Source organism: Anabrus simplex, chromosome 5 (assembly GCF_040414725.1).
Source record: "Anabrus simplex isolate iqAnaSimp1 chromosome 5, ASM4041472v1, whole genome shotgun sequence".
Classification (NCBI taxonomy): domain Eukaryota; kingdom Metazoa; phylum Arthropoda; class Insecta; order Orthoptera; family Tettigoniidae; genus Anabrus; species Anabrus simplex.
This window is the reverse complement of record NC_090269.1, coordinates 3,705,128-3,725,273: the sequence shown is the minus strand read 5'-3', so window position 1 is coordinate 3,725,273 and position 20,146 is coordinate 3,705,128. Positions and strand designations below refer to the sequence as shown.

Sequence of the window (20,146 nt, the reverse complement as noted above, 5' to 3'; positions counted from 1 at the left end):
TTCTCATATCTTTCTTTCTCAATCTGGCTTTCATTCTCTTCCCTAGCATACTTCTTAGGTATTTCATTTCGCTGGATTGAATTCTACTCTCCTCCCTACTCGTCACTGTGCAGGTCTCAGCCGCATAAGTCAATATCAGTGCATAATACATTTTGGACTTTATCTCTTTATACTTCCTTATTCCAGACAAGATTTCTTACACTCTGGTAGAATGTATTGTCCTGTTGAACCCTCTTGGTCATTTGTATGTCCAGCCTTATATTCTGCATTAATTCACTCCCTAGGTATTTGAAACTGTCCACAATTTCAAGGCTTTGACCACCAATTTCACATTGCTTTTCCCTTGTCTTTCTCATCTATTGTCATGCTTTTCTATGCACTATTTTCATACCATACTCTTCAGTTTTCTCATTCAGTGCATCAAGTTATTCTTGTAACTTCGTTACCCACACCACAATATCATCTGCAAATAGTAATAACTTCTTCTCCCTGCTTCCTTTGTCTACTTTACAATTTCATCCATAACCATTAGAAACACTTCCCTGTCTTAGTCCAGCTTAATTTCTAAACCATTTCATCTTCCCAACTGAAGTCTGTATGTGGATAATGCACTTGTTGTACATTGCTTGCACCATTTCTACAGTTTGTGTACTCAGTGTCGTTTTGACCATAGTTTCCCAAACCTTCTCCCTGTGAACACCTTGTTAGATCTATGAATGCTATGACCAGATCTTTTCCCTATTCCCTCTTCTTTTCCATTAATTGCCTCATGCTGAAGATTGGCTCCACTGTAGATCTTCCATTTCTAAAGCCACACTGTTCCTCTTGCAACTCTTCTTGTACCTTTCTTTTCCTTCTCCTCTCTAATATCCTTTCCAGTATTTTTGCCACTTGTGCAGTCTAATATATACAGTCGCGAAGCTCTGATGATATTTTTCATCCGAGGTAACTACAGCGCTCCATGCGGCGAGGTAGAGGCAACTTTCAAGCAGACAACAGGGAATTAATTACCACTACAGTCTAAAATGGTCATAACTTCTGAACCATTCATGCAAATAATGTCCTGACAATGTTATTGTAATCCTTGTGAAATAGTGGAGGAGGTCAAACAATTTATTTTGATGAAGAGTTCGAGGATAATATCGAAATATTTATTTAATCTTAAGGAGTTATTTTTCTTTACCGCTGACTATAACATAAAATCAATTTTTAGAGGGCAACCGGTTTGAAATAGGTATATATCACCGCAGAATTTTTTGTAGAGGTTTCTATGCTCTACAATTTGTACGCTTACACTTGGGGTCTATCGTTGTCGGTTCAGGCAGCGTAAGCCAAGAAAGCAAGTGACCGACCGACATTGAACCTGCCAAGTTGGGCTAAGAAGTCCAGCACTCCTACCATGGTCGGTCACTTGCTTTCTTGGCTTATGCTGCCTGAACTGTCAACGATAGACCCCAAGTATAAGCATACAGATTGTAGAACATAAAAACCTCTACAAAAAAGTCCACGATGGTATATACCTATTTCGAACCGGTTGCCCTCTAGTTGCGATTTTATGTTTTAGTCCGTGATAAAAGAACATAACTCCTTAAGATTAAATAAATATTTCAATATTATCCTCGAACTCCTCATCGAAATAAATTGTTTGACCTCCTCCACTATTTCATAAGGATTACGATAACCTTGTCAAGATGTTATATGCATGAATGGTTCAGAAGTTATGACCATTTTAGACTGTAGTGGTAATTCGTTCCCTGTTGTCCACTAGCAAGTTGCCTCTACCTTGCCGCCAGAGGTGCTAGTGTCGCTCCAGCTGTCAAGTGGATGAACCTTCCTCTTATTAGAGCTTCACGACTGTATATATTAGACTGTGCTATTATGTAGTGTGAAATCTTTGTCAAATGTGAATGCTGTACAAACAAAGTTCAGAATCAGTCATTGTGTCTGGGTGCAGACAACCTACAAGCAGCAGTGTTCTGTTTTACCAAGTTTTATTGCAATCAGTTTGCTCCAACCCAAACTCTAAGATGTGTGGATTTGCCATGTATACTTGATATTTTATTGAACCTCAGAGAGGATAATCACAGGGGTTTAGGTCAGGGGGACAGGGCACTTATACCTGTTATTAGCCATAGCTTTCTTACTCCCGGCTTGCTGGCAGTCATCTCGACCGCATTGCAACTAGACTCGACCCATGAGTATTTCAGATTGTGCTCAACATGTTGTGTTTTACCCTCTGTACACCACTCCAACCAGTGATTTACTGTACATGTTTCCAGAGTGTATTGTTTCAAATACATTCTTGTTTGTTATTAAACCTTAACCTGTCACTGTGTTACAGAAAAATGGTCCTGCAAATACATTGACATACATCCTACGTGACGTGCGACCCCACATTCCTCGAGGCTACATTTACACGCTGCACGACATTGGGCTGGTCATCAATAAGCTGATGGGAGGAGCTTACAGGTTGCCTTGCCAATTCACTTTGTCTGTATGTGTATTCCCTTCTTCCTAGCTCACTAGTTTTGTTTTTCTGGGGAGTGCACTGTATCTGTCCTTCTCTCTCACTTCCTCTATTCTAACTTGTGTTGAATCTTTCTTGTAACTGATAGATAGACAAGAAAGAGTAATATGGAAGAAGACATGACTGTATGTATAATTTTGACCTAGTGAAAATAATCTGCCTCTGTTATTAACCCTTAACTACGGTTGTGGAGTCCCAGGGACCACACTCCTTTTCACACCTCTAATTCTAGGAACACTATCGGCCTTGCAGATCTGCACATCTCATTGGCTTCCTCCTTGTTGTATCTCGTATTGTTGAAGTGATGTAAGGGGGACCGCACAACTGAGTGCGTGTAAGCCAGTGACAGACTGAGCATTTTTTGCATTCATTGTGTTTGTTTGTTTTCTGTATCTGTTGATGACAGAGAAGACGACATGGAAACGGAAAAATCTTCAATTATAGCCCGCTATAATAACATAAAAGGTAATGTCGATACGAGAGATGGTCTCCTTCTTCTTTTTCTACCGCTTTTCACATATCTGTGGAGTCGCGGCTGGGAACTGCATCGCACATTTGATTTGGCGCTGTTTTATGGCCGGATGCCCTTCCTGACGCCAACCCAATATGGAGGGATGTAATCACTATTGCGTGTTTCTGTGGTGGTTAGTAGTCTGGTGTGTTGTCTGAATATCAAGAGGAGAGTGTTGGGACACACACAAACAGCCAGAAGAATTAATCAGAAGCAATTAAAATCCCCGACCTTGCTGCGAATCGAACCTAAGACCCTCTGATCCAAAGGGCAGTACGCTGACCATTCAGCCAACAAGTCGAACGATACTGGAGATGATGAGAGTGCCAAATAATTTTCAAGCTGCTGTACACAGCACTGGCCCATGTTTGTGTCCTTCATAAGAGGGTTATCAGCGCAAATATTGTTCACCAGTCCTTCAAGAGAAGAACTGTTCTTAGCAGAAAAATTCTCGCAAAACAACTGATTGAATCTACACAGCACAAAAGAATAATGGACATATGCCTTCAATAAGAACTGCGATTTTCTGTCGGTCGAGTTGTGGGAGCCAAAGTACATCTGCATGAAGACCTAGGCCAGGAGGGATACAAGGAGAACATGTCAAATTTGTCCATCAAACAGGCGAAAGAAACAAGCTACTTCTGTCGCAAGTGTAAAGTTCGAATAAGATATGTCCACACTGCGTGTAATGTGACATCGAATATGGTCAATTTGAGTAGTGCAGATATTTTCTGTGTAATTTATTATAGAGAACACTTATCAATTTTAACATCAATGAGTCCTGTATAACATTAAATTTCTATGTTCAAGTTTTCAGGAAGGAAATGCCTTCAGTTATAATTATTTGTGTTGGCGTATACAAACTTTTATGCAGATTTTGAGTGTAATATTAATTGATTACTTTCACAATGATGAAACTAAATTTTGTAAATATGATGTACTTTATGGTTTATTAAGGAATAAATATGTACAAAAAATTGTGTTGGATGATGATTTTTACATATTTTACCCACCTTCCAATGCACAACTGTAGTTGTGTGGGAATTATTGATGACTGCAGTTGAGGGTTAAGTAGGAAAGATCACAATATGAAGATAGAGTTGGTATTCAAGAGGACAAATTGGGGCAAATATTTGTTTATAGGAAGGGGAGTTAGGGAGTGGAATAACGTACCAAGGGAAATGTTCAATATATATTCCAACTTCTTTGCAATCATTTAAGAAAGGGCTAGGAAAACAACAGATAGGGAATCTGCCACCTGGGCAACTGCCCTAAATACAGATCAGGATTGATTGATTGATTGATTGATTGATTGATTGATTGATTGATTGATTGATTGATTGATTGATTGATTGATTGATTGATTGATTGATTGATTGATTGATTGATTGATTGATTGATTGATTGATTGATTGATTGATTGATTGATTGATTGATTGATTGATTGATTGATTGATTGATTGATTGATTGATTGATTGATTGATTGATTGATTGATTGATTGATTGATTGATTGATTGATTGATTGATTGATTGATTGATTGATTGATTGATTGATTGATTGATTGATTGATTGATTGATTGATTGATTGATTGATTGATTGATTGATTGATTGATTGATTGATTGATTGATTGATTGATTGATTGATTGATTGATTGATTGATTGATTGATTGATTGATTGATTGATTGATTGATTGATTGATTGATTGATTGATTGATTGATTGATTGATTGATTGATTGATTGATTGATTGATTGATTGATTGATTGATTGATTGATTGATTGATTGATTGATTGATTGATTGATTGATTGATTGATTGATTGATTGATTGATTGATTGATTGATTGATTGATTGATTGATTGATTGATTGATTGATTGATTGATTGATTGATTGATTGATTGATTGATTGATTGATTGATTGATTGATTGATTGATTGATTGATTGATTGATTGATTGATTGATTGATTGATTGATTGATTGATTGATTGATTGATTGATTGATTGATTGATTGATTGATTGATTGATTGATTGATTGATTGATTGATTGATTGATTGATTGATTGATTGATTGATTGATTGATTGATTGATTGATTGATTGATTGATTGATTGATTGATTGATTGATTGATTGATTGATTGATTGATTGATTGATTGATTGATTGATTGATTGATTGATTGATTGATTGATTGATTGATTGATTGATTGATTGATTGATTGATTGATTGATTGATTGATTGATTGATTGATTGATTGATTGATTGATTGATTGATTGATTGATTGATTGATTGATTGAAGTACTTGCAAGAGTTAGTGCAGCACGTCTTAGATGGAAAAGAATCACAGGAGTACTTATATGTTGATCCACCTCAGATCAAGTGAAAGGCGACTTGCATTCGGGAGATAGTGGGTTCAAGCCCCACTGCGGGCAGCCAGGAAGATGGTTTTCCGTGGTTTCCCATTTTCACACCAGGCAAATGCTGCAACTGTATCTCGATTAAGGTCACGGCCACTTCCTTACCATTCCTAGCCCTTTCTTATCCCATCGTTGCTGTTATTTATTTATTTAGCGTATGATGAATACAATATTATATACAATATATACAATTACCATCTCAAGTTCATAACTAAAGTTCCATGTCAAAATTTAATAGCCAGAGAAGAGCTTCATTTGAGACACAGTTTAAGTCCTCTATAGAGCCTCTGTAACCACGCAAAGGACACTCAAATGCAATGTGATCCATTGTCTGCTCCCCTTGTCCGCAGTCACATTGTGGTGATGTCTTCCATCCCCATTTGAAGAGAGTGGCTCCACATCTACCTTGGCCGGTTCTAATTCGATTTAGCAGCCTCCACTGCTGTCTGGGAAGAGAAAAACCATCTGGGCATTTGCATGGGTTCCCAATGATGTGATGATGTGTTGATGTGGTAATGAGGATTGCTGTTGCCACTGTTCTTTCCAGGCGTCCGATACATTAAAGGAGATGTCCTGTAAATTCATTGCAGTATGCCAGGAAGGGTGTCTGGATTTCAGTCGTTTAGCTGGGTAAGCTCCTATGTCAGAATGAATAGGGAGGAGAGGATTGTTTTCAATTTTCTTCCACAAGTTAAGCAGTGACTGTGATCTTCTTAGGGATGGAGGTGGTATGTGGCTTAGGGTGGGAAGCCAGTGTGTGTTGGTTGGTCGGATGCATCCTGTAATGATACGTATTGCTTGGTTCAGCTGGGTGTCTACTAATCCAGTGTGAGCACTGTTAAGCCAGGTAGAGCAGCGACGGAATAAGAGAGTGCAAGAGCAGTGGATCTCAGGACTTGAGCATTAGCACCCCAGGATGTACCTGCCAGCTTTTGGAGGATGTTATTTCTGGTCTTGATCTTGGCTGACACATTATGAAGGTGATTCTTGTAGGTCAAGGACCTGTCCAGGCTGACTCCCAGGTATTTTGGGTTACTACAAAACTGTAGATTCTCTCCTCTGAATGGTATGGTTGGTTTGTACCCAACACTTCTATCCCGCAAGTGGAAGGTAGAAAACAGTTTTCTTGGAGTTTGGTCTAAGGTTGCTGTAAGACCTATCTACTGTATGTCACTGCGACATAAGAAGATCCATTGCACTGTGGTGCGTCGGTGGTATTGAGATGACCGATCAACAAAAGTACTCTGTACTCTTTTCTACACTGCCCTAATCAGAGAGAATCTGGAAAAAGGAATGTATGAAGAAGAATACTCTACATATAATAGAGGTAGGGGTGGTAGTGGTTATTGTTTTAGGAGGAAGTACAATTGGTCACTTAACACTAATCGTAGGAAAAAGGAAGAGGTCCAACACTTTGATGAACGAAGGTATCAGCAAGAGAAATGGAAAGGTCACAAACAAGACCCCAGGGAATGAGAGTTGACCAAGGAAGGTCGGATAGGATAGATTAAAATGAGAAGCCTGAAACAAGTATGTGGAAGCAGTGCCAGACTCAGCTAAGTGACCCACCGTCACCAACCGAGTTGTATTCTACAGCCTCCACCCACAGAGGTGCGATGTTTAGCTGATATCTCCTTGATCATGTAACCAACAGCACGATCTGACAGAAGATGGGAAATTCTCCAGTTCAAGAGGAAATGTAGTCATGTGCTGAGAGCAGCAACTGGTACCTCACTGTCTACGGCAAGCGTCTCTGCAGAAAGCCGAGACAACGGTGGGAAGACACTGTAGTCACCCACATGAAGATCATTCAGCCCAAACCGAACAATATGTGTAACTGTGTGAAATGGCTCTCATCAATCTGAATAATGGACCCTGAACCTGCAGGAAAATTCTAAGTTTCAGAAGAAGAAGAGGTGAATGAATAATTTGCAAGCAATGTTTACAATGACTTGATTTAGTTATTATTTATGAAGTGGTCATCCTGGTTGAACTGTGTCATTCTATGCACCTTACTTACAGCTTGCCTGTGTTTAGAATACATTGCAATATTCTATGTCAAGGTGGATGATATATATCTACTCAATCCAAGGTAAACAGTCTCCCTAGGCAGCTAACATAAGCTATGAATGCGGTTGCTGTGCCTCTCCTTAAATATGTAGTCTCCTCTCTCTGGCTGTCGCAAGCATCTTGAAACACCTGGAATGTACAGTACTTCTTACTTGACAGTTAGTTACTAGTGTTTCTAGTACTGTTGCATAGCTTGGGGGGTCATCCTGAATTTTCCTTCTCTGTCCTAAATATTGTAATCTGTGGATAATAGTTCTCTAAGAATTGCTGACTTTATAGCCTTCCTCTGGATTCGTATTGTCGGGGATGTTTCTTGATTTCTATAGCCTCTCAAATTTTTCTTTCAAGATTCCAGGGAATAGCTGCTAAAATCTTGGTTCTGTCAAATGAATTTTTTTGCCCTGTTTTGCAGGAATGAACTGTCTGTTGTGTAAATAAGTAAAGCAAAGGCCACTGTAGACAAGAACACGGAAGGAGGATCAGGCCCGTCTGAACGTAGTGATACTTCCATATATCAGAAACACAACAGACAAGCTTGAAACTACACTGGAAGTTAACTCGTTATCTGCCACTAGTTAAAGACACAGTAGAATTGAGTGTAGATGTGGTACCTGCTACGTAGGTTAAACGAAGCATCTAATTTCTGTCACACTAAGAACCAATGCAGGGAAATTTCAGATGTAGCTGAGCATTCTGCGAAACAGGACACCAAATTACATTCGAAAAAACCAAGATTTTAGCAGCTATTCAATGGAATTTCCAAAGACAAATCTGAGAGGCTACAATAAAGAAACACCTAAACAATATGAATTTACAGGATGGCTACAAAATCAGCAATTCTTTGATGTCTGTTGTACACAGGTCACAGCATGAATCCCCATGTTGTGGAACAGTACTGGTAACTCCTAGCTGGCTGCCAAGTGAGGCGTACAGAGTGCGCACACTCCTACTCATCACTTATACTGTTGTTATCAACTTCGATTGTTGATGGCAGTTGGTGCCAGGATATTGAAAGAATGGCTGATATAAGTAATTACATGATTGAGGAACGTTTGCTGCCTGCTGTGTGGATTTGTGAGCGTAAAATTAGTGGCAAATAAATTTAAAATGTGAGGGATGATTTTGTTGCAGGGCTTGTGAATGCAGCATCAACAAAGAAGATGTCAGCGTGGTATTGGCAATGTGCCAAGAAGTGGAAGAGCATCCACCAGACTGGAACTTTATGCTAACGTGGAAAAATCTATCAATCAATCTCCATGCAGAAACATGCTTCAGAGTTGGGGATACCATGAGGAAACATATCAAAGTGGGTCTGAAAATGCAGTGTTGGTGTCCATTGAGTGTCAGTAAATTATCAGAAAATGATTTGGAGAGACGTGTTGATGCTTGTGGTCGGATGCTGCAACAATTCCAAACAGTGGCTCAGAAGGCAGAAGTCATGTTCACTGATGAATGTGCGATTCATTGCAGTTCCCGTAATCGCAGTGTTTACTTTGGGTGAAAAGAAAGTCCACATATTTTTCAAGAAGTGGAGCGAAAGCCACCTCACGTCATGATCTGGGCCGGAATGACAGTCATGATCTGGGCCGGAATGACACAAGCGCACCTGTTTGGCCCATGTCTGTTTGATTGTTCTGTTTGTCAGAACAGTTGTCTGACTCATTGGCTGAATGGTCAGCGTACTGGCCCTCCGTTCAGAGGGTCCCGGGTTCGATTCCTGGCCGGGTCGGGGATTTTAACCTTCATTGGTTAATTCCAGTGGTCTGGGGGCTGGGTGTTTGTGCTGTCCCCAACACCACACATAACACTATTCTCCACCACAATGACATGCAGTTATCTACACATCGCATATGCCGCCCACCCTCATCGGAGGGTCTGCCTTACAAGGGCTGCACTCGGCTAGATATAGCCACACGAAATAAAAAATTAAAAAAACCAGAACAGTTACCTCCAGGTGATTAATGACTGGCTCATCCCACAGATGCAAAATGCAGGTATCTTAGACATTGTTTGGTTTGAACACGATGGGGCGCCAGCTCACTTCGCAGTGGCTGTTCGACAACATCTCAACGCAGTCTTTGGGAATTGCTGGATCCCTCGAGGATCAGGCACTGATCCAGCTCCTCTTCCATGGCCACCAAGGAGCCCTGATCTAACAACACCCTATAACGCACTCTGGAGTTACATCAAGGAACAGGTGGAATTGATGATCTGAAAAATGCAGTGTGCCAAGTTTTCCAGACAGTGACCGTAAGGATGTTGCTTAATATAAGCATCAGAACATGGCGGCATATTCAGCTGTGCAGAGACCATGGAGGGACACATACGAATTTTTAGATTCCTAAGATGTAAGTAGAAATAAGTAAATAATGAATGTACTTTTGTATCATGTCTGTTTGAGCTTTTAATTTAATTTAATATAGGTTAGTGCACCCTGTATATTCCAGATGTTTCAAGATGCCCCACCGTGGGCTCACAACAGCCGGAGCAAGGGGAGACAATTTAACGTGAGGGACATCAACCACTTTGGTTGTTTATTTTAGCTGCCTCGGAGAATATTTATCTTGGATTGAGTAGAGATAGATCAGGTGCCTTGACAAAGAATACTGCAAAACATTGGCAAGTTTTATACAACACGATTGAACACGGAGGAAGAACTAGATAATTTAACATAATGTGGAAGCTTCATATTTATGAAGTATTGTTTTAACGAATTTTAGTTCTTTCTGTCTGATTCCAACTTCTTCTTCTTCTTCTTCTTCTTCTTCTTCTTCTTCTTCTTCTTTGGTGACTTTGGACAATAGTGCATGTACAACAATGGCAGCATTGGCACATTTCTCACTTAAATGTATAGTTGGGATGTGGCAATTCCTGGCATGTGTTTGGAACATGGGACTTCAAGAATATGCTCTCCTGTTTCTGATTTAGAAAACGGGAATTATTTCACAAAGCTATATTAGTTGATCTACAACAGTGATCCGCAAAGTGGTGCTCACAAAATGTAATACAAGAGGGTGTGGCTTTCAACATTCTGTCTACTGGAATTTGAACTTTGTAAATATGTATTTGTGTTTTGGGGATAAATTTCCTTCATTGAGAGAATCGTAAAAATGTTCCTCATCTCATTCTTATTTTAGATTCAAGTGGTGTTCTGTATTGTACATATTATTCTCAGTTTTAGTAACAGTATTGCCATTCATAGGTCATGATGTCATAGAAATTTTAATTGAATGGGCCAATGTGAATGTGAACTGGTAAGAACTACTTAGTGACAAATTTCTGAACTGAAGTGAACCAATTCGTTCATCCCCAGATTACTGAGGAATACAAATACGGTATCCTTTTCCAAGGAGCTGTTGAAATTTGATGAACATTGAAGATATTCTTTATTTTTAGTGTAAATGAGAGTTATGATCTTTTGTTTGGCAGTGCATCATTTTAATTTTATGATCGAACATAACTATTATTGTTGTTATGGGGATACCGTGGAGCATAGAGGTGGACAGAGAAAAGATCAAATCTTAATTTAAAATTTGAAATTTTATTTCTTTCCTTGTTTGTTTTTCTCTCTTTTCAGGTTTGAAACTTTTTTAAACAATAACAAATAACAACTGGATTGATAAAGGTTAGCTCGTGAGCTCAAGTAACGATAATAGAAAAGCCTAGCACAATCAGGCAGGAGACTACTCTCCAAACTGATTACAATGTAAATGTTTACATGAGATCAAATACAAACAGTTTTCACTGTGTTACTTGCTCAACAGTCTAAGTCACATTCTACTTGCCGTAGTGAAACAAGAAATGATTTGGTATATCAGCCATTAACCAAAATGCTAGGAGGTGAGCACTTGCACTCCTTTGAGAATTCTCTTGAAAATTCTTAAAACCTTATGTGAGCTTATGGCCCGAAGTTTCAGAGGCTAAGCCTGCACTACAGAGGTAACTAGATGGAGAGAAATTTTTAAATTACAAAAGGAAGAGATGAATTTTAAAGTTTACAAAATCATAGGTGACTAGATGGAGAGAAATTTTTAAATTACAAAAGGAAAAGATGAATTTTAAAGTTTACAGAATTATTGTGGCTAGATAGTGAATAAATTACAAAAGGAAGAGATGAATTTTAGTTTACAAAATTATACCAACGTCAATACCAAGTTGAATGAGAATGAAAAGACAGTTCACACTCATTATTCCCTTAGAACAAAGTCTTTAGACTTGTTTGAAAGTTTACATTGAAAGACTGAGTTTTCCATTAAGATAAAATTTTGAAACCTTCCCTTCAAGTCAGCTTTCTGAAACTATTACATGATTAAAAGAAATCTGCAATTACCTTGAGCTGGTAGGCCTTCCAGAGATGGACAAGGCAAGCCCCTGCCTCCTCTGCTAACACACTCTAAACCTCTTGACTGGAACGATCGAAAGACAACATGGCCCAAAATGTTGCAGCTTGTATAGCAGAGAGGAAGGTTCTAGAATTCTCTGGGCCAAAGCCCTGAACCCACCCACAAATCCTATTGGTTGATTTAATAAATGTACAAAATTCCTGATTGGTTGAAAATTTAGAAGACGAAGGAAGGGATAGCAGTGCTAATAAACTAAGAACACAAAAAAGAATTTACAACTTTTCAGCTCTGAAAACCTCAAAATTACAAATTTCTTTGTACTTAAATGGTTATCTTCCCACCAGAGGGGGGTCATAAGTCAACAGTAGAGACATCTGAAGATAAACGTTCAAACTTCTTCTACTACACAGCTTGAAGTACATGTTACAGATGGCCTTCTAAAAGGTGCTCACTTTAAATGAACAGGGTTGGTACAATAATAATAATAATTTCCAAAACCCGTTTGGGGAGAGATCCTCACTTGGACTATGTGTAAGTAGGGTAGCATCCTGTTTCATGAATTTACCAAGCACAGAATATTTTAAGCAAGCCTCGGACCTATGGGAGTAACGAAGTCCCACTCCCCTTTGACAGGCAAGGGACTCCTTGGAAACTACTTGGCAAATGAAATGGAATGCGATGGGGAGTTACCAATATTAATGGGGCTTATGGAAGAAAGGAAGTAGAACTGGCTGAGTCAGCAAAGAGGATGCATCTGGGTGTGCTAGGAGTAATTGATATTTGGCTAAGGGGAGATAACGAGGAAGAGATAGGAGATTATAAAGTGTACTTGATGGGTGTTAGAAAGGGAAGGGCAGAGTGCATTGTTGGGCTGTTCATGAGGAATACCATTGCACGCAATATAGTTTCTGTTAGGCATATAAATGAGCGAATGATGTGGGTAGATTTGGCAGTTGGAGGAATTAGGACTAGAATTGTCTCCGTGTATTCACCATGTGAGGGTGCAGATGAGGATGAAGTTGACAAGTTTTATGAAGCATTGATTGACATCATGGTCAGGGTCAACAGCAAGGATAGAATAGTGCTAATGGGCGATTTCAATGCGAGAGTTGGAAATAGAACTGAAGGATATGAAAGGGTGATTGGTATATGTGGGGAAGATACAGAAGCTAATAGGAATGGGAACCGTTTGCTGGACTTCTGTGCTAGTATGGGTTTAGCAGTTACGAATATATTCTTCAAGCATAAGGCTACATGGGAGGCTAGGGGTACCAGATCCATAATAGACTATATCTTAATGGACTTCAAATTCAGGAAATCTGTTAGGAATGTACGAGTTTTCCAGGGATTTTTTGATGATACAGACCACTATCTGATCTGTAGTGAACTAAGTATCTCTAGGCCTAGGGTAGAGAAAGTAAAATCTGTCTGCAAACGAATAAGGGTAGAAAATCTCCAGGATGAGGAAATTAGACAGAAGTACATGGATATGATTAGTGAGAAGTTTCGAACAGTAGACAGTAAGGAGGTTCAGGATATAGAAAGAGAATGGGTGGCATACAGGGATGCTGTAGTAGAAACAGCAAAGGAATGCCTAGCAACAACTGTGTGTAAAGATGGGAAAAGGCAAACATCTTGGTGGAATGATGAAGTGAGAGCAGCTTGTAAACGTAAAAAGAAGGCTTATCAGAAATGGCTCCAAACAAGGGCCGAGGTAGACAGGGATTTGTACGTAGATGAAAGAAACAGAGCAAAACAAATAGTTGTTGAATCCAAAAAGAAGTCATGGGAAGATTTTGGTAATAACCTGGAAAGGCTAGGTCAAGCAGCAGGGAATCCGTTCTGGACAGTAATAAAGAATCTTAAGAAGGGAGGGAAAAAGGAAATGAACAGTGTTTAGAGTAATTCAGGTGAACTCATAATAGATCCCAGGGAATCACTGGAGAGGTAGAGGGAATATTTTGAACTTCTTCTCAACGTAAAAGGAAATCTTCCTGGTGGTGGTGCAAACAGCCAAGCTCATGGGGAGGGGAAAATAAAGATGTTGGTGAAATTACGCTTGAGGAAGTGGAATGGATGGTAAATAAACTCCATTGTCATAAAGCAGCAGGAATAGATGAAATTAGACCTGAAATGGTGAAGTATGGTGGGAGGGCAGGGATGAAATGGCTTCATAAAGTAGTAAGATTAGCATGGGGTGTTGGTAAGGTACCTTCAGATTGCACAAAAGCAGTATTGCACCTATCTATCAGCAAGGGAACAGGAAGGATTGCAACAACTATCGAGGTATCTCATTGATTAGTATACCAGGCAAAGTATTCTCTGGAATCTTGGAAAGGAGGGTGCGATCAGTAGTTGAGCGGAAGTTGGATGAAAACCAGTGTGGATTCAGACCACAGAGAGGCTGTCAGGATCAGAGTTTCAGTTTCCGCCAGGTAAATGAAAATTGCTACGAGAGGAATAGGCAGTTGTGTTTATGTTTCGTAGATCTGGAGAAAGCATATGACAGGGTACCAAGGGAAAAGATGTTCGCTATACTGGGGGACTGTGGAATTAAAGGTAGATTATTAAAATCAATCAAAAGTATTTATGTTTACAATTGGCCTTCAGTGAGAATTGATGGTAGAATGAGTTCTTGGTTCAGGGTAGTTACAGGGGTTAGACAAGGCTATAATCTTTCACCTTTGCTGTTCGTAGTTTACCTGGATCATCTGCTGAAAGGTATAAAATGGCAGGGAGGGATTCAGTTAGGTGGAGATGTAGTAAGCAGTCTGGCCTATGCTGACGATTTGGTCTTAATGGCAGATTGTGCTGAAAGCCTACAGTCTAATATCTTGGAATTTGAAAATAGGCGCAATGAGTATGGTATGAAAATTAGCCTCTCGAAGACTAAATTGATGTCAGTAGGTAAGAAATTCAACAGAATTGAATGACAGATTGGTGATACAAAGTTAGAATAGGTCGATAATTTCAAGTATTTAGGTTGTGTGTTCTCCCAGGATGGTAATATAGTGAGAGAGATTGAATCAAGGTGTAGTGAAGCTAATGTAGTGAGTTCAAATTTGCAATCAACAGTATTCTGTAAGAAGGAAGTCAGCTCCCAGACGAAACTATCTTTACATCGGTCTCTTTTCAGACTGACTTTGCTTTACGGGAGCGAAAGCTGGGTGGACTCAGGATATCTTATTCATAAGTTAGATGTAACAGACATGAAAGTAGCGAGAATGATTGCTGGTATAAACAGGTGGGATCAATTGCAAGAGAGTACTCAGAATGAGAAGATAAAGGCTAATATTTAGAAATGAACTCGATGGATGAAGCTGTACGCATAAACCAGCTTCGGTTGTGGGTTCATGTGAGGCGAATGGAGGAGGATAGGTTACCTAGGAGAATAATGGACTCTGTTATGGAGGGTAAAAGAAGTAGAGGGAGACCAAGACGACGATGGTTAGACTCAGTTTCTAACGATTTAAAGATAAGAGGAATAGAACTAAATGAGGCCACAGCCCTCGTTGCTAATAGAGGATTGTGGCGACGTTTAGTAAATTCACAGAGGCTTGCAGACTGAACGCTGAAAGGCATTCAGCGATGTTCTGACGACGTTGCAGGTCTTCAAAATTGCAGCCTTTTGTACCACCTTATGAGTAAAGATGGGGAGTTGTAATTTCATTATTTTTCTGGAAATGATTTTGGTGTGAGTCCAGTGGGAGAAAGGAGGAAAGGAAGAGTTGTCACTCTGTCTTGTTTCCAGACCCTTGCTACTTCCGTAGCCAGAGGAGTACATTTATTGACCTTCTCCCTGTATTTCTGTTTCATATTATGGTCGTGCAGGATAGTGATCTATTGTGCAGAGTTGTTTTATCTGTTTGTATCATTCGGTCCCAGCATAGTTTAAAATTTTAATTTTCCAGTGCACTTAGCGGGGAGTATTTGTAGTAAGGCGCTCTGTTCTGGAACAAAGATCGGGTCAGGGCAATTTCTTGATGTATAACTTTGGTTACATCATTACGTATGTCAGTGTACAATGTTGGCACTAGCAATCTGCAGTTGCTGATGTGCTCAACGGTTTGTGGGCTGCTGTTGGATTTCCTGCATTCATCATTCTTAGTAGTAGGATCTTTAAGGATGTGTTTCCTATAATTCTTTGTTGAGATCACTTTATCTGGGATTGCCTGGTTGAATCCCTCAGTTTCTGGAAGTAACTCTCCCCTAGCCAGTTGTTTATCAATGTTCTCATCATTGCTGTGGTTGTAGTGCCTTTACTAGCCCATCTCTCTATCTTTTCCCTGTGCAGGATGTTGCTGTCTTTGATATGTATTTGGTGTTCATGTAAATTCAGGGGGTGTAGTTTAGATCTGCCTCAACCGCATTGCCGTCCACAATCTTATCTCTCCTTATCTTTTTCATGAGAGGCCTTAACCCGCGAGTGGTCGCTATATGAGATTTTCTCTCACATTATTTTGTATTGTGATATTACTTCACAGTGATGAAAGGGATGTGACTGTTCCCTCTTCCAGCTGAATTTATAACTGTCATGAGTAGAGCGATTCACATTTGAAGGATAATCACCCCCTCCCCTAGTCAGAACGAAGGTTCCTATGTGTCTGTGAGCGCTACGTGAGAGTTTCTCTCATCGCACAACTAATGACATTGGTGTTATGTTGAAGTGGAGCGCGAAACTTACTCCTGTTGTACGCATTAGTATTTGTGTTATGAGCACTTCTTGTTTTTGAAAATGTTATTGTGTTCAGAAACCTTGCTTTTTACATAAATATTACAAGATATAATGCATGTGTGTGATTTTATTTTTTACAACTTCAGGATGGAAGTTATTTTTATCTACATAGCATATGTTATTTTAAGTAGTAATTTGTGTCTTTAATAAACAGCTAATCATTTCATTTTTATGTCCAGCTTCATGGCTAAATGGTTAGCGTGCTGGCCTTTGGTCACAGGGGCCCCGAGTTCGATTCCCGGCAGGGTCGGGAATTTTAACCATAATTGGTTAATTTCACTGTATGTGTCGTCTTCATCATCATTTCATCCTCATCACAATGCGCAGGTCGCCTACGAATGTCAAATAAAAAGACCTGCAGCTGCCGAGCTGAACTTGTCCTCGGACACTCCTGGCACTGAAAGCCATACGCTATTTCATTTTTTATTTCATTTTTATGTAAAATACACTGACTGACAGTGACAATGCAACACCAAAGAGGAGTGGTTCGAAAGGGATGAAAGTTGGGGAAAAAACAGAGTCGGCACGGACGAATAATTGATGTTTATTTCAAACCGATATGCAGGTTACACAATGCGCACGGCATCGACTCAGTAGGATGTAGGATCACCGCGAGCGGCGATGAACGCAGAAACACGTCGAGGTACAGAGTCAATAAGAGTGCGGATGGTGTCCTGAGGGATGGTTCTCCATTCTCTGTCAACCATTTGCCACAGTTGGTCGTCCGTACGAGGCTGGGGCAGAGTTTGCAAACGGCGTCCAATGAGATCCCACACGTGTTCGATTGGTGAGAGGTCCGGAGAGTACGCTGGCCACGGAAGCATCTGTACACCTCGTAGAGCCTGTTGGGTGATGCGAGCAGTGTGTGGGCGGGCATTATCCTGCTGAAACAGAGCGTTGGGCAGCCCCTGAAGGTATGGGAGTGCCACCGGCCGCAGCACATGCTGCACGTAGCGGTGGGCATTTAACGTGCCTTGAATACGCACTAGAGGTGACGTGGAATCATACGCAATAGCGCCCCAAACCATGATGCCGCGTTGTCTAGCGGTAGGGCGCTCCACAGTTACTGCTGGATTTGACCTTTCTCCACGCCGACGCCACACTCGTCTGCGGTGACTATCACTGACAGAACAGAAGCGTGGCTCATCGGAGAACACGACGTTCCGCCATTCCCTCATCCAAGTCGCTCTAGCCCGGCACCATGCCAGGCGTGCACGTCTATGCTGTGGAGTCAATGGTAGTCTTCTGAGCGGACGCCGGGAGTGCAGGTCTCCTTCAACCAATCGACGGGAAATTGTTCTGGTCGATATTGGAACAGCCAGGGTGTCTTGCACATGCTGAAGAATGGCGGTTGACGTGGCGTGCGGGGCTGCCACCGCTTGGCGGTGGATGCGCCGATCCTCGCGTGCTGACGTCACTCGGGCTGCGCCTGGACCCCTCGCACGTGCCACATGTCCCTGCGCCAACCATCTTCGCCACAGGCGCTGCACCGTGGACACATCCCTATGGGTATCGGCTGCGATTTGACGAAGTGACCAACCTGCCCTTCTCAGTCCGATCACCATACCCCTCGTAAAGTCGCCTGTCTGCTGGAAATGCCTCCGTTGACGGCGGCCTGGCATTCTTAGCTATACACGTGTCCTGTGGCACACGACAACACGTTCTACAATGACTGTCGGCTGAGAAATCACGGTGCGAAGTGGGCCATTCGCCAACGCCGTGTCCCATTTATCCTTTCCTACGTGCGCAGCACAGCGGCGCATTTCACATCATGAGCATACCTCAGTGACGTCAGTCTACCCTGCAATTGGCATAAAGTTCTGACCACTCCTTCTTGGTGTTGCATTTGCTCTGTCAGTCAGTGTATATAATATATAAGTAATAATAATAACAACGTAAACATTTCCACCTTTTCAATACTAAACTATATTCACAAAATTATAAATTACACGGTACTAGTTTCGACCCATCTAGGGGTCATCATCAGCCGTATTGCAGCAAAGATCTCTTTTGGCGAAATCCTAAGAAATGTTATTTTAAAGAATAACAAGTGAAATGAGATGTTATTATGGTAATAGTTAATAATACAAGGAATATACATACTAAGAGGTTTTTAACAAAGAATAAAGTATAAATGGGGTGTTGTAAAAATTATAATCATGGAAATCAGCAAGTTCTTGTATTGAAATGACATATATAAAATTATATATGGCTTAGAAAGAGGGCTTAAGGTGGGGCTGAAGGGTGCGGGAGAAAGTGTAATTGTCTTGGAAAAGTACCTTTGATTAAATGTAGGATTGAACTTACTGATTTCCATGATTATAATTTTTACAACACCCCATTTATACTTTATTCTTTGTTAAAAACCTCTTAGTATGTATATTCCTTGTATTATTAACTATTACCATAATAACATCTCATTTCACTTGTTATTCTTTAAAATAACATTTCTTAGGATTTCGCCAAAAGTGATCTTTGCTCCAATACAGCTAATGATGACCCCTAGATGGGTCGAAACTAGTACCGTGTAATTTATAATTTTGTGAATATATTTTAGTATTGAAAAGGTGGAAACGTTTACGTTATTATTATTACTTATATATTATTCTCAGTTCAATACGGACCAAAAACATGAAATTCATAACCATTAATAAAATATAGAAGGTAGAACTTGCGTTTCATTTCAGTAGTAAATTTCAGCCTTACGCCCCACAAAACTGTGAGAAATATCATATTTATTTTAATGTGCGAGAAAGTCTCACACGTGACCACTCACGTTACATTTCGGTTAGCGACTACTTGCGGGTTAAGGTTATTTTTAACCTTCTTCCACAGGTCCCTGATATTATCGGGATCTATTGTCTCTGGTAGTATCTCATTGATGGACCAAAGATTAGAGAACGGCATGTTGGGAACAAACTTAAACATGAGAGAGGCAGGAATGAACTTGTGGGACTCATGAACAGCCGAATTGAGAGCAAAAGATAGCCAGTGTAGAGAAGTAGCCCACCTACACTGATCTTAATGATGAAAAGCTATCAAACAGATTGAAAATTACGATTGGCACGCTCAGCCAGAGATGGATGAGGGTAATAAACAGAAGTAGTTACTTGTGATATGGACAAATCAGAACAAAATTTTTGGAATAAATTAGATGTAAATGCCTTAGCGTTATTGGAAACTATATATTGACAAGGATCAAAAGAAGCAAAGATAGTATTAAGGCAAGAAATGGTAGACTGAGCGGTAGCCAGCTTAGTCGGAAATAACCATGAAAATCTAGTGAAGCCATCTACACATACAAGGATGAATTTATTCCCATTCCCCTTTAGGGGCCGATGACCTTCGATGTTAGGCCCCTTAAAACAACAAGCATCATCATCACCATCATCCCATTCCCCTTCGATTGAGGGAAAGGTCCGACGTAGTCTATATACAAACGCTTCATGGGGCAGGATGCTTAATGCAATGATAATAGCCAGCTTAGTCGACAATGTGGGCTTGCTAAACAAGCAACATTTACATGCTGATCTTCT

At 40.3% G+C, this 20,146-nt stretch overlaps 1 protein-coding gene across 2 annotated transcripts in view; it reads left to right on the top strand.

Moving 5' to 3' along the window:
- The window catches only part of Trpm (transient receptor potential cation channel, subfamily M), an 819,353-nt gene that overhangs the window by 648,667 nt on the left and 150,540 nt on the right, over positions 1 to 20,146 (top strand). For both annotated transcript variants that reach the window (XM_067146725.2, XM_067146726.2), the window contains exon 11: positions 2,342 to 2,469. In XM_067146725.2, coding sequence (XP_067002826.1) covers positions 2,342 to 2,469 — 128 coding nt within the window. The remainder of the gene's footprint in view (positions 1 to 2,341; positions 2,470 to 20,146) is intronic.